Source organism: Argiope bruennichi, chromosome 11, assembly GCF_947563725.1.
Source record: "Argiope bruennichi chromosome 11, qqArgBrue1.1, whole genome shotgun sequence".
NCBI lineage: Eukaryota > Metazoa > Arthropoda > Arachnida > Araneae > Araneidae > Argiope > Argiope bruennichi.
Window position 1 is genome coordinate 10198016 of NC_079161.1, and position 16285 is coordinate 10214300.

The following is a 16285-nucleotide window of genomic DNA, read 5'->3' on the forward strand; positions in this document are numbered from 1 at the left end:
AAATAATTATACAAAAAAAATAATTATTACAAACAGAATTACATGAACAGATAAGATTTGGCGGCAGAGAGCTCTCAAAAATAATAATATCAGAAATCGGTGTTTTATAGTGTTAAAATGACTATTCTTTATAATATTCTATTTTTATTAAAATTTTACCTTTAAAGTATCAATTTTTATTTTTTATAGTACAGTCTGAGTAAATAGTTAGTAATAGTTAAAAATGCGTAGTTCGAGTAAATAGTTAAAAATGCGTAGTAGTAGTATTAAAATCTAAGGTTGAGCTCTAGAGCCGAAGGTGTAGTCTGGTGTCCAGATTTCGAGATTATTGTAAGGCTTAAATGATCGAAATAATGACTTGCTGCTATTAAATCTGCGCGTCTTTCGTCTCTTCTCAAATATTTGAGAAGGAAATATTTTGTTGTATCCTATTTTCCAATTATATATGTGTTCAAATATGTATCTTTAAATAAATGAAAATATGGATCCTGATTTATTTAAGAGCTTCAAAAGCTCTGCAAAAAAATATCTTTCTTCTTTAGGTGACGGAAAGTTTGTCGAACTTCGTGAGGCACTGGACTGCAATGGAAACTCAGATGATATCAGTTGAAAGGATACATGAATATTCTCATTTGACACCAGAGGTCTGTAGTCATCTTAGTCTATCTATGTTCGTTCTCCTTTTCTCTCTCTTTATATATAAACTAGCCGCCTTTGGCGACCAGCCGGTTCGCCAATCTTAATGATCGTTAAAATTTTAATAATTAAATATTTTATGCAATTCCTACTTTAATAGCTTCTTCATCAAAATATTTTAAAACTTCAAGTTTTGAAAGTCGTATAATTCACTCATAATATTATAAAGGCCTTCTGTCATAACGTGATATGTATCTCTCTAATTTTCTGTTAGCTCCCGTAGAATTTATGATTTAAATTATAGTGGAAAAGATTAATCTGCAATTAATATAATAATATTTTTTACTGAAACAAAGTATTTTTTTGTAATATGATTACTGAAAACAGTCACTCATCGTTCAAACCTTATGGGCACTAAAGAATATCTTTCTTAATTTATGTAATATTTCAAGAATTTGTCAACAAAATTTTCCCAGATTCATCATGAGCAGATCAATTAACTAACAATGTTTAATTTTTAAAGCACCAAACACTAAGAAAATAAAACGAATCGTTTAAAATAATCGATTGAAAACGGGTTAAAAAAACTACTTAAAAAACGATGGACTTAAAACTATAAGCATATACAAAACATATATAACTAACATAAATAAAATTTAATTACAAGCGCATGCAACGAACCTAAAAATAATTTAAATCAAGAATCATCCGTTGATAATAGTTGTCAACAATCAGAACACAATACGCATGCTTGAATTTTCAACGACAGTTACGGTAACGCAAATGCGTGAAATTTTCTACGCCAGTTGAGGTAACGCTCTGCAGATTAGAAATTTTTAATTTACTTTATTCTGTTTTATTTTAATTCAAAAGTACTTCAGAATGAATCTGAAAGATCGATTCATTAACAATTTTTAATTTTAAATACATCAAACATTAAGAAAATAAACAGAATCGTTTGAAATAATCATCCGAAATATCTTATGCCATGCCTCATTAGCATGGGGGAAAAAACTCAAGCCTTACTTATTTGGCGGTGGGGAAATGAAGATTTTTTGGCGGGAAAGTTAGTTTTTAATTAATAATTAAAATTTCAAAAAAAGGGACATCAGGTGCACATTCCCGACCTCCAAGGTATACATGTGCCAAATTTGGTAGCTGTAGTTGAAACGGTCTGATCTGTAGAGCGCCAACACACACACACACACACATTGATCTTTATATAAGTATATATATATATATATATATATAAGGAAAGGCAGCGTCAGATGAAAATGCATGCATATGTTTATCTGTTTACAAAAACTCCTTCAAAAAGGTGAACAATAGCGATGAACACACACGCACTAAATTTATGTCGATTGCTCTCACATTATTAAAAAATCACCACACAAGAATAAATTTGGACTCTTTTTCCTTTTATTCTGGTCATCATTGCTTAGCAGCAAGCTGCCTTGCTACCGCACACACACTCGCTCACGATACACTGATGTGTTTTTCCCTTTGCCGCAAGAGGGCAGCACAGTGACAGGTCGGAACAAGCGACATGAAATTTGTCAATGCCCTATTCAAATCAACTGTGATATTTCAACTTTCAAAATGAACTCTTTCTTGAGATATTTTTATTAATAAAAAAAGTAAAATTTTGGTGTTTTTTTGTCTAGTTATTTACTTTCTCCCAATAATTTAATAACTTCTGATATAATTTTCGCTCGAAAATGAATTTGTGTCATTTTAAAGAAGGAACAACAATCTTCTTTAATTGTATAAGATCATTAAGAAGAAGAAGCAATAAAGTATCGCCATTTTTTATAATTTTTTTTTTTACAAATTTTTCAAAATTTATTTAAAACACAATCTGTAAATTTTTTTTTTAATTCTTGCAATAAAATTCTAATAATTTTATTGTTTATTTCCTTTTTTTTTCTTTCATTTTTTGTTTTGTTTCAGCGTTTTTACCATTATTAAAATTATTATAAGAACATTGCTTTCATTGCACATTAACTATGTCGGAATTTTTCCTTTGGCGTTTTATTCGCATTCTTAATATATACAATATATACACAATATCAATTTCATTTGTATACAATGTTTCGTTCAATTTTCAAGTTTTTTTAATTAATCCTAATCTGTGAGGATTTTAATAGCTACTGAGTTCTTTTCCTTTCGAAGAGAGAGGGCTCGTGGAGAAAATAAAAAGGGGGGGGGGAGCTCTAAGGTGCCCAGCAGAACCAGCCTTCTCTATGAAGGGGCCAGGGTGCAAGTAACCATATTAAATTTTTAATATGGTTATGGGGTCCTAAATTTTTTTCAAAGTAACAAAAAATACAAATACGGAAAGATGTTATTATTGCTTGTTTTTTTTTTTTTTTTTTTTGTTTTTTTAAAGCTTAATGTATGTTTTTTCTATTAATTATTTAAGGAAAATTACAATTTTTTGCAATTTCTTTTTCAATCTTAGTATAACAAGTACATTTAAGCGTTATGCACACATGCTTGACCGAAGACAATTCATTATTATTTTTAATTTGCTGAAAGAGCGCTCAGCATTTAATATAGTAATTGGCAAGATAAAGAAAAGTTTTAACACAGTTAATACATTTAGAAATAAATCATCATAATTATTAATTAATATATATTGCAATATGTGTTGAGCGTTATTTACATCTCTTTCATTCAAAATCATATCCCGTCCCCAAAAAATTTCCTGAATTAGTTTTTCATCTATATCTTTGTTATAAATCTTTACGAAGATTTTGGAACATTTTTCTAATTCATGTTTTACTAAAGTTTTTATATCAATGTTTAATTTGAAATACGTTTAAATCTATCTTCTACCTGTACAATAATAGTATCAATTACAGAGTTAAAAAATAACATCGAAATTCTTCAATCGGGGTTTCTATAATTTCATTTTCTGATGTTCCGAAATATAATGTTTCTCTTTTTTTCGAATTCGTTTTTCAGGAAAATGTTCTGAAAGATTCAAATTGCGTGCAATCAACTTTGCTTCGTCTAAAAATGAATTTTTTTCCTTAAATTTTGTATTTCAGTTTTAATTTTATTGTCTAAATGAAAAACCCAGTCGTGAACAATTGTTTTTACTTGAAATATTTTATTGATAGTGCTAATTTTAGACACTATTGCAAACTATACTATTAAACATAAAATAAATGTCATTTCTTGTACTGAATCCAATTGACTTTTAGCTTCGGATTCCGCTGTATTATTGTTATTTGTATCAATAAATTATTCTATGGCATTACAAGTTTGTTCAAACTGTATATACAGTGGCTCCCAAAATTGAGTATACACTATACTCTTTCTTCTTTAATTTTATTCTTTTTGATCTTACCATTCCTATTTAGGGCTAATATTTATAAGAACGACAAAATATACATTAACAAAAGTATTAGGCTAAAAAACAAAACGGAGGAATCAATAATATTTTTATTACAGAAATTTTTATGTCAAAGTTACAAATTCCAAAGTCACAAAATTGAGTATACATCTAGCAAAGTCTGTCAACAAAAAGAGAAAAAGATAAATTAGTATTTTTTTTTTTTTTTTGCATATCCTTTTGCATTTAGAACCGCTTGTAAACGGTGTGGTATTGAGTTGACACGAATTTGAGTTGTTTCGCCGGATATTTTAGACCATTCTTCTTGTAATACTCTTTTTAAGTGTTCCTTGCCTCTAATATTGTGTTTTTGAACTAATTTTCCTAATTGTGCCCACACATTTTCAATCACATTGAGATCTGGAGATTGAGGAGGGGTGTGCAATTGCAATTTACAATTATACAGCAATCATAACTTAACTATTTTAGCTGTATGCCTCGGAACATTATCTTGTTGAAACAGAAAACTTGACCCTAAACCCAAATTCTGGACGCTTTGTTTTAAATTGTTCTTCAATGTATCCAAATATTTGATTTTGTCCATGATTCCATCAATGAAAACTAAATTACCCACTCCTTTTGCAGACACACAGCCCCATACAAGAAGTGAACCATCTCCATGCTTGACAGAAGCATTGGTGTTTTTAGGAAGAAGTTCAAAATTGGGCTTTTTCCAAACATAACATCGACCATCACTATCAAAAACATTGAAATTACTTCGTCACTGAATATTACTTGATTCCAGAAGTCCGGAGGTTTTGAAATATGATTTTTAGCAAATAAAATTTTTTTCTCTCCATTTACTTTTGGAAATGAAGGGTTTTGTTCTGGCTACGCGACCATTATAATTTGCTTTTCAGATTACTCTTCGAATTGTTTCTGCAGAAACACCCTTTCCAATTGTTCTTGAATTAAATGTAACAATTTTTGTAGCATTCACCTTAGGATTGTTTGCTACTGCTCGAATAACTCTACTCTTGGTCGTATACTGAGGACTTCTTTTCTTCCTCTTCCAGGTTTATTAACAATTTGGCTATACATTTTATACTTCTGGATAATTTTTTGAAAGCATCTGTGACTGCGTTGAATTTCCCTTGCAATTTCTCGTATAGATTTACCATCTTCAGACAATCGAATAACAAGTTTTCGAATTTCAACATTTGTTTCATGTCTGGAGCTGATTATGATAACCAAAACGTTTCTTTTCGCTTGGAAATCAACTATTTCCAATTAAAGTAACAAAACTATTTTACTTATTCATTAGAAAATAAATAATAGTAGTCAAGTCGCATATTTTATAAGGTGTATACTCAATTTTGTGACTTTGGAATTTGTAACTTTGACATAAAAATTACTGTAATAAAAATATTATTGACTCCACCGTTTTGTTATTTTGCCTAATACTTTTGTTAATGTATATTTTGTCGTTCTTATAAATATTAGCCATAAATAGGAATGTTAAGATCAAAAAGAATAAAATTAAAGTAGAAAAAGTATAATGTATACTCAATTTTGGGAGCCACTGTATATTGCTTTAACCGAATCTATTTTGGCTTCCTAACGAGTATCGCATAATGGTTTAAGAGTAATGTTTGTAGAATCTTCTATCTTTTTGCAGAAAATTAACAATATAAACGTTGCAATATCCAAAAAAAATTTACATTATATACTGCTGGAAGCGGCACCACAAATTAATAAATTAAAAGAGTGTTATAGGCAAGAATAAATTACATAAGAGTTTAGAGCAATTATTTTAGATTGTACACCTTTATATTTCCTTTTCGTGTTGCTACCGTTGTCGTATGCCTGTCCACTACAATCCATAATATCTAAATCAGGCTCACTCAATATTTCCAATAGAGCTTTTGCTAGTGCTTCTCCAGCAACATCAGTTACTTCAATAAACCCTATAAATGACTCCTTTATACTTAATCTTTTCTCTTCAAAATTTACATACCTAATAAAGAGTGAAGTTTGTTTTTTTATGGGAAATATCAGAAGTAGAATCCATTTGGATACTAGATACTTAATACATAGATACTTTTGCATCGTTTATAATTTTGCTCAACTTTACTTCCTAAAGCAGGAAAGTTTGTTCTTGTGATGTATGTGCTAAATGAGGCATAATTCTATTTTGGGAATTTTTTATTCTTTTCATGTGATCCACTAGCACAGAATCGTATTTACTTAGTAATTCGATTAAACTTTAAAAAAAATCCATTATTAGGCGTTCCTATTACCTCATGGTTTCTTCGAACTGGGAGATTAATACAGGCTAAAAATAGAATCACATCTACAATTCTTTGAAATAGTAATTTAAGTCGTTTCGATTTCTTATTTATATTAACTTGATTTGTTTTATTAATAGAAGAACATAAATTGAGTCGTTTTAGTAATTCTTCCCAAGCAATAAATGAATTAAGTGATAAATAAAACGCTGATGAGTTTGAATTATAATTGACAACTTTCCTTAATTATTATACCCATCTATAATTCGTGTAAGGCAGGGATAACCTGGTTGGTAGAGTGTTGGATTTGCATCCCGATTTTCCCGATTCGAGTTCGAACCCCGTCGGCCGAAGATTCCCCACCTGTGTGGTGGCTGGCGCGCGTATAAATCTGTCGTGGTCACAAAGTCCTCCATGTCGAGAGTAATACCACTGGGGGAACTGGATCAGGGGTGATCGTTCTCTGCTTCAGGTCTAAATGACGATCTGTGGTTGAGTGAATGAAATCTGCCAACCCGCGCCGTAAAAAGGGTTGAGACGTAGGTAGTGACGAAGTCGTACTCTCGGCCCTAGATGGCGCCACTGAAAAAATAAGAGATGCATCCTATCGGCTTAAATCGTTGTCTTCGTGACAGCGGGCTTGTCCATGGCAAATGCCATAAGAAACAACAACAACATAAATCGTGTAAATTTTTCATTTCCTTCGGAAAATTATGTACAACAAAAATAAAATAGGAAGTCTTGCGTTTCTGAATAAATCAACCAGCTGCAAAGTTGCATTTCACTATTTGGACTTTAAAAAAAAGTAATAAGTAGTGGAAAATGATCTACTTTCAGCATTCTTAACAAACATTCCTTTGAGTTGAGGGTTCTAGGTCTGTTTTCAAGAATTTTTTTAAATAAAATATGTATTGAAGAATATTAAGAAAAGATTCTCGAATTTTTTAATGGACGCTATTAATCATTCCAATGCTAGGAGCTGAATCCTTCTAGGATTAATTTTATTTCGGAAGATTTGTATCCCTCATAATTTTCTATGAATGACGAGCTTCATCAATTTGAAGTGTGGTCACGTGATGTGCATAGCTAAAGGAATCGGCATCTACACCCTCCACACCGAAATAGCGTCAGGATATTTGATACTGGAGGATTTGATGAGCGCAATGCGAATCTGTAATGCTATATCGGATTCAAAAACTCTGTTTTTGCGATGTTTCTTAACTCAAGGATAAGATGCAATAAATGTAAAAATTTGTCTTAGTTTTCTCGAATTAGTTTTAATGATGGCACTAAAGAATATGTACCCTTCACATCTGCCGTAAAGAAGTGTTTCATATGATCAACTTTTTAATGTTAAATAATGTGTATGACAAATGCTTCTTAAGGCTTGTTTTAAACAAACTAATGAAAGATAAAATATATTGCTTTAAAATAATGATACAGTGACATTTTTGCGCTTTAACTGAAATATGATAATTCAAATATGAAATAAAACTCTACACTCGATACACAAGTCTCATAAGAAGACACTTTATATATGAGAATGAGAAGTTGACACATAATTAAGAAGATTCTCGCTTCCCTAGTAGATACAAAATTGGTTTTGGGGTTGAATTACCTTCAGTCCATAACGGATCATACCTCTTATATGAGGGACGAACACATGAACTGTAACGTAAAATTGACTCTTTTGCATCCACTGCAGCACCCACTTAAATTTTCTAGGCGATCTGTTCATTCAAATGGCGCCATAAGCCATAAATAATTATAATATTAATAATAAGGTTATAAATAACTCTTTCAGAGTTATAAAAAAATATAAATGTCGTTATATTTTGTGATATACAGAAGGAACAGTAAAGATAGTATGAGATTTTATCCAATTCTGAAATAATATAAAATATCAACTAATGAAGAGATTTGTGGTATTACTAAAAAAAATCTTCGAATATCTTTGTTTCATTGCTTTTAGGCATCTTGGGAAACAGAACGCAGTCCATTCGATTTGAAGCACTGGCCATCCAAAGGCTCTATTACGTTTCGCAATTACAAGATGAGATACAGAGTGGGCATGGAACCTGTGCTCCGAGACATTGACGTGGAAATTTATTCAGGCCAGAAGGTGAATGCAATTGTTTTCTTAAGTGATTTCATTTACAGTTTTTATAATATGCTGTGTAGTGCCATAAATATATGACGTAAATATGGACCAGGAAAGCGTGGTTGGTAGGGCGTTGGACTCGCCTTCCTTGGGTAGTGAGTTTGAAGACTCTCCGTGTGTGGTGGCTGGTGCACGTATAAATCTCTCGTGTTGTCATCCTCCTCCAAGTCGAGACATTACCACTGGGGGTATTACAACAATGGTGATCGTTCTCTGATTCGGGTCTAAATGACGATCTGTGGTTGTGTGAATGAAATGTATGAATGAAGTCCGTCCCGTGAAAAAGGCTGTGGCGCATGAGTAGCTAAGTCGTACTTTTGGCCCTAGATGGCACTACTGTAAAATTCTCGGCTTAAAATCCCTGACTTTGTTAGTGGGCTTGTCTAATACAAGTGCCATAAGAAACAACAACATATGACGTAAATATATTTTTTTAAGTTGTATTTTCTAAAGGCATAAATCAATAATGCAAAAATAAACTCTCTCGTTGTAGGTTGGAGTGGTTGGCAGAACGGGAGCTGGAAAAAGTTCTTTGGCTCTTGCACTGTTTCGTATCGTTGAACCCGAAGACGGCACCGTTTTCATAGATGGCATCGACACTTCGAAGATTGGACTTCACGAGCTGCGTTCGAAAATTACGATTATTCCTCAAGTATTGTTCATATTTTATTTTTTGTTGTAGAATCGAAATTGAATTTAATTGATCGTATATAATTATAAACATTAACGAATATTAATAACTCTGATTTAAAAATGAAGTAGAATTTTTGTCTACTACTTTATCTCGACAAATATTTAATTCAGTTTTGTTATTCGATTATATGAAAATTTCTTCCACCCTGTATTAATTTTAAAATACAATAAAAGTAAAAATAGTTTGATTTTTTTTTAATTTCTTTGTTAGACATACATTTTTATTTTTTTCTGCGATTTTCTTTAATTCCTTGGAGGGGAAATATGTTTCTATTACGGAACGATTATATTTAAAGTTGGTGACTAAGTTAAAGAATCGTTCTTTTATGAAATGATGAAATTTTTATTTCTTATTCTTAATGTTAGTACTTCTTTCTTTATAAAATTGTTAGAATTTTGTTTCTAATTCTATTTTTTAGGAAGTTACATGATATATATATATATATATATATATATTACCTCTTTTTAGTTTAAAAAAAAAGCCATTTTTCCATTTTTTTAAACTAATGCTACTTAATTAGTATATTTTGTTTTCATAGAAGATTTTGCAATCTTTTTTAACCAACTATTCAAAAATGTAACTATTTTCGATTTTTTTTTTTTTAAATTTACCCTGAACGTAGTCACATATTTCACCTACATTTTTTAATTTAATTCTGTATCCAGAAAGAAGTTTAAGAACTTAATAATAAAGTTTATTCTCTTAGGAAAAAATTTTATTTGCACATCTTGTACTCCAGACACACGATTCATGATGCCATTCAATTTAATTATAAAGTATTGCAAAACTGTTATTCGCATTTTGGAAAGACATTTTTCTCATCAATTAAGTAATAAGTAATTTCCTTTTTTGAAAATTGATTGGGTTTTCTGGCGAAAATTAATGATTTATTTTTTTTTAAATTTTTGTAAATTTTTCCTTTGAATGCACAAAATAATATTTCAAGAATTTTACTTAAAGCTTACAGTGTAATTCAATTTATCCATTCATTAGAATTTTCAGGTATCCATCGATAGTGAAGAACAAGACTTTTTAATAATGACGCCGTTTCATAATTGTTCCCGAATGATTGATTTGAATCCTATCTGAATGCAATTTAAATTAATTAATTAATTAAAATTAAAAATGAATACAATTTAAATTAAGAAAAAAATTGCGCCACATTTTGAGTACTAAAAAGTGAAGTAAAGTTAGTGTATTCCAGTGACAATGAAAAGGAACAGTTTTAATACAGCGTCACTCAAAAACAAAATATAAATACACGAATTCAAAAGGCGACGAACGCTGGAAAAGCATTCTTTAAGAATACACTAATTAATTTTAGAAGATTAACTTTAAAAATAATTTTTAGAAAAAAGAAAAAATTCGCATTGGTTATGTTATATATTATTAATCATCGTATTCCATATCAGGAATACATGTGACACCTGAATTCAGGAAGTTAAGAAGTAATCATATATAAAAGACTCGCCTTTAAAATAGTTACTATATTTGTTTAATGTCTATGAAGTTTTCTATTACCGAAAATAGATCCTGCTGATATGGTAATTTTGAGAATGAATTTTAAATATTCGTGATTATTTTGATCTTTCAGGATCCCGTTGTTTTCAGTGGAACTTTAAGAATGAATCTGGATCCTTTAGAAGAACATTCTGATGAAGATTTGTGGAGAGCGATTGAACAGTCGCATTTGAAAAGTTTTATTCTTTCTCTGGAAGCTGGATTGGATTTTAATCTCTCTGAAGGAGGTGAAAATTTAAGGTTCCGTAAAATTTCTATCTTTATAAAAAACTACTTGAAAATTTTAAAATATTAAATTTATTTTGACAATTTTCTTTTTGTTCTTACCATGAATGACAAATTTATTATAATTTTCCCATGAGTTTATAAGAAACTTGACACGCAAATTAATTCTTTCAGTTTTTTTTACATAGAATTGACTTTAAAATTTATACATATAAGCCTAATTACTTGCTAAGGCTGGTAATTATTCGGTGGGTGGAATATTGCTTAAATTTTGATGGAAAATTCTTATGATATTTGAAACGCATTTCTTGGAGAACGACTGTCAGGTTTTTTGCTGTTGTTGAATTAAGAGATAATAAATGTAGTGTAAATACAAAAACTCCTTAAGTTTATCTAGATAACATATGAAATTTGTAAAGATGGAATCTTTTTATAAAAACCTTTCTTAAAATATGAAATAGCAGCACATGTGTGAATTCTTCGTTGTGAAATGCTCAAAAACCATTCATTGTTTTTTTTCTGGTATTTTTTATATTATATTATTTATAATATATTATTTAATATATTATTTTTCCCCTCTTCTTAGTGTTGGTCAAAGACAACAATTATGTCTGGCTCGAGCTCTGCTGAAAAAAACGAAAATTCTCGTCTTAGATGAAGCAACAGCTGCAGTGGACTTGGAGACAGATAAGTTGATTCAAAACACAATAAGGCAGACGTTTTGGGATTGCACTGTTATCACAATTGCGCACAGACTTTACACGGTTTTGGATTATGACAGGTTTGTAGAAAAATTTATTCAAAAATTAGCAACTCGTTTACGTTTATTAGATATATATATATATTATTGATGCGTTCCTATATGATATTATATATCATCTACATTATATTCTAAACACCTTTTTATTATGCACTGCAGAGAAAAATCTATGATTAATTAACAAAAATGAACCAAGGTAATTTAGTACTGAAGAGGATGCAATTAATCTTTTGTGATGCCAATTATAATAGAGCCATCAACTCTGTTGTAGAATATATAAATTTTGTGACCATTCCTGGCAGATGAAAACATGCCAATTTTTGGCTTTGTTTTTTAAGACATTGTATTAAAAAGATAAAGAAATTTTCTGTGTAGTTTTATCGAAGATTTGTTACGCATAAGCTGTTACTTCACAGAAGTCAGACAAAACATATCATACTTTCATTTTCGGAGGCAATTAGTTTTTTATTTTTGAAAAAAACATATTACAAGGATTACGACACAGCATATTTTGAATTAAATATAAACACTCTATGTCTTTCTCAATGATATGCAAAGTAAATATAAAAAACAATATGGATTTGCATAAAAATAATTTTTTACTACAAACATTAATTAACTAGAAGATTTTCATAGTAGTAGTATTACTTTTTAAAATAAACAAAATTATCCGGCTTTAATTTAGTAGTATTTTAGACACTGTCCAAAATACAACTGAATTAAGGATAGACAATGTTGTGCAGTTATTCTAGCTGATATTTCATGTATATGCAAAGAATTTGGCTTTTAAGATTCAGTTTATCTTTCATAACAACGACTAGGAATATGTGCTCAGATAAAGTTTAGGTAATCGTTCAATGAAGATTCGGTGCAACTGTCAGAAGACAAATTGTGCAATCCTAACTTCAATTCTTTGATCTATAGAGGTTCAATACACGTCATAACACTCAATGTTTTGTCATAAATCAAAGAAAAATAACGCGGTTGGATGAGCGATAATTTGAAGCAAAAAGCATCGAATAACGAATTTCGATTTTTATAGCATCTAGCTGATGGAAGCCAGATTTGGAGTCTTCAATATCATGGCGACATAACCATAATCAGAGGTTTTTTCTTTTAGAATTAAGCATTTTCACTGCACCTTGCATGTAAACCTGCTTTTGATACTGTTACGAAATTCCCGTGTTCGTTTGGATAGTGGAAGTGATATGGTGTGGAGAACGCTCAATCAGCATGCGTCAGTAGAAAAAAAACAACGACGTTTATTCACACGAAGACAGGACAGCACAAAGACGACAACTATGTACAGCAGAAACGAACACAGTAGACGACAGTAGCACACTTTAGTAGACAGCAGCACACGAAGCGGATAGACAGAATCCAGCAAGAGAGGGGTTCCTGGGAGCTTCGCTCTACCGTCTCTCCAACGGCTGAACTTCTCGCTTTAGCTACCGACTCGCTACTTCTCACACGACTTCACTTACACCACCTCTTCTTCTTCGCAGCTTCAGAGTACCCGACTTTTATAGTTCCGGGGGCGGGTCTAGAATCTTCCAGACCAATCAGGACGTCTGGGGGTGTATCTTGATTCCTACTGGATGGATCGTGAAACATCTCGAACTTTCCAGTATGATCCATTTTATCGCCAAAGTCGCCAAGTTAGTCGCCAAGCTCTGAGTTCATTGACGCTTAGCACGCACAGGACATATCGTACATCTTGTCTTTCTTACGATGACACTAGTCGTACTGGAAAGCAAAATTACAAGTTTGTAACAATACTCTGATATACTATCACGCTTTTTTGCCATCAGAATGAAAAGAAGTATACCAGTGTTCGAACCAACTCAGATTACTTATCATCTTGATCGAAAAGCATTAAACTGTTTTCTCTAAGATAAGAGAAGGTCAAATTCCACAGAACACATTTAAGATTTTCTGGTAAAAGGAAAGTAAGTACGCTCTCTTCTACTAACAACATAACTTATTTAGGATAAATTCTAGTGAAAGAATATTAGACATTATTGTAGTTAGACAGAAGGGGCCGTGGCATATATTTAAGATAGGATCCATTTTCAACCTCGAATGTTAGGAGAATGGCAGCGTCTTTGTGTATATGTAAATGCAATGCCTTCTGTCAGGGTCTGCCTAGTGTTTTACCAGTGCTACCACTTTATAATTACAATTTTTGGAATTAGATTATACCTCCAGAACTTTTCCACAATCGCTGATTCTTTTTCTAATCACAAAGTGGTTTGGTAGCCTATATATCAATCACAATGGAATGGCTTCTTACTTCTAAGCAGATATCCATAATTCAATGCATCTTCAGAGAAAAATTTATAATAAATTTTATTTCATGGGAAAGTTTCTGAAAAAAAAAGTATTTTTATTCTATTATATTATTGACTTCATGGTCTCATTTTAGATTATATTGGGCTTATTCATCTGCTTTTGAGCTTTGTTGCTATTATTTAAACAGTTACTTTTGCTTAAATATTTATATTCTTTTATCTATAGAATCCTAGTTTTGGAGAATGGCAACATCATGGAAGATGGAAAGCCAGATGATTTGCTGAACAATCAACAGTCTCGCTTCCATCAGCTAGGCAGAGCAGCAGGTCTTTTGTGACGTGTGTACAAACAATGATTATACGATAAAGAGAACCCTAGTAGCACATATATATTGTATGATATTAAAAAATATTCCCAATATTGTATAGTATTGTTAAATATCAAATTATATAATATAATATTGCAGAATATTGTGTAACATTGTGAAACAGAATGATGATTGACCTGGGAACAGTCTGCTTTCATGTTTTACATAAATTTTATAGCAGCTTGTGTTTATGAAAGAGTAAACGTTTTCTACAGATTTAAAAGATTTTAGATATCAATTTTTAGTTTTAAGAAGTCCTTCAATTATCAATATTTTAACATCTCATATTTCATTGTTTCGATTAATTTATTATATATCTACGATCATTTCTTCTAATAAAGAAAAAAATACAAATATATTATTAAAGGGGCATTTTTTATATGGAATCACACTGATGAACTAATTATCACAGCAGAGAAGTCAAGTTCGTAATTTCTGCAATTTAGAAGCTTTAAAAGCAGAAACACTTCTCAGGAGTATTAATTCGAAATACCATATTCATATTCTTCCAGTCCAGTTCCAGGCTATTTTTTTATATCTTTCATGCTATTTTATTTTTTGGACTAAGTGCATTAATTCATTAAATGTTTTGAAAATTATTAAAAAGAAAATTAAAAAATAACCGCTGCACCTGCCACTTCACCTTCGTTCATCTGTACAACATATAGGTAAGAAAACACACAGATATTTTTACTTCTTAAAATGTTTATATTTAGGAAGTTTAAGAAACATTTTATATTTAGGAAGTGTAGGAGATAGTCTCGGATTCTAGGTGGTAGCTCCAGGAATTAGAGATGACGAATATTTTACGAGCGGTTATTACGTAACCAATATCAAAAAGTCACAAATACCAGTGATCAATACTTTTCAAAGAGGGGCGTGATTCAAATCTTTGATACGATCTTACTGGTGATATTTCGATTACAGATTTTGGGTCACGATAGAAAGTAACAATTGATACGATATCACTGAAATTTACCGGAGCGGTGATTTCACTGGAAAGTAACAATCGATACGATCTGTTCAATGGAAGCTCTCGAACAAAACAGAAAAGGAGAAATCTGTGAACGGATTGAAAAGTGAACGGACCGGTTATTGAAATTATCGTATTTTCGAATCATCACTGAAATTTATCGGAGTGGTGACTTCATATATACATATATATGAAGTCACCACTGACCACCACCAGTGACAAATATATATGTCATATATACATATATGACATATATATTTATTTCAAATTTTTCTGAAAATGATTTACTCCAATGGGGTCAATTCACGGTCACGTGTCAGGTACCAAACAAACCGTTTCTTTTCAATTTTCAACCATTTTGCGCATGTCGGAATGTCTACTGATAACGTTGATGAAACCATTGTTTAGTAAATGTTACGCTAGCCGATCAATTATTAAAAACTTCTGATTTTTTTTTAAAGATATTATTTTGAATTATTTTCTCCAAATTTTCGTAGTTATATAATTTTATTTCTGATATTAAAATTTTAATTAGTACTTTCAATGGAATTATTGTTTTTGCATAATTAATTAAAGTCGCTTTTTAATTCGTTTGGTACTGCTTTATTCTTTTCTTTCCCGTATCCCCCCCCCTTTTTTTACCCAAAGAATACATTTTGACAAATAACTATGGCAGTGTTTTTGAAAAATTACGTATGTTCTTTTTTTACATATTATTGAATGTTGAATTTTATAAATATAGTTCTTTTTAAAAATAAATTATTACTCTTGGATAAGGTAATATTTTAAAGCTTACTCATAAAATTATTACATTTTTTTTCTTATGTAATGATTTTTTTTAATATTCAGACTTTGATGTTTTCAGTTTGCTCAGAGGAAAGAACAAGAAATTCAAATTAGTATATATTGAATAAATTATGTTTACAATTTCAAATTATGAAATATAAAAGGTATAGATACCTTTTTTTAATTCCATGCAACTTATGAATCAGTTATTTCATTTTAATTTGTAGAGATCATTAAAGGAA

General features: G+C 30.7%; 1 protein-coding gene across 1 annotated transcript in view; it reads left to right on the forward strand.

Annotated features, from left to right (window-relative positions):
• The window catches only part of LOC129957472 (multidrug resistance-associated protein 1-like), a 94326-nt gene extending 80020 nt beyond the window's left edge, over nt 1-14306 (forward strand). Inside the window, exons 26-31 of the mRNA XM_056069793.1 lie at nt 543-644; nt 8237-8386; nt 8919-9077; nt 10714-10880; nt 11452-11646; nt 14143-14306. Coding sequence (XP_055925768.1) covers nt 543-644; nt 8237-8386; nt 8919-9077; nt 10714-10880; nt 11452-11646; nt 14143-14254 — 885 coding nt within the window. The 3' untranslated portion in view covers nt 14255-14306. The remainder of the gene's footprint in view (nt 1-542; nt 645-8236; nt 8387-8918; nt 9078-10713; nt 10881-11451; nt 11647-14142) is intronic.
• Nucleotides 14307-16285: the final 1979 nt, after the last annotated feature.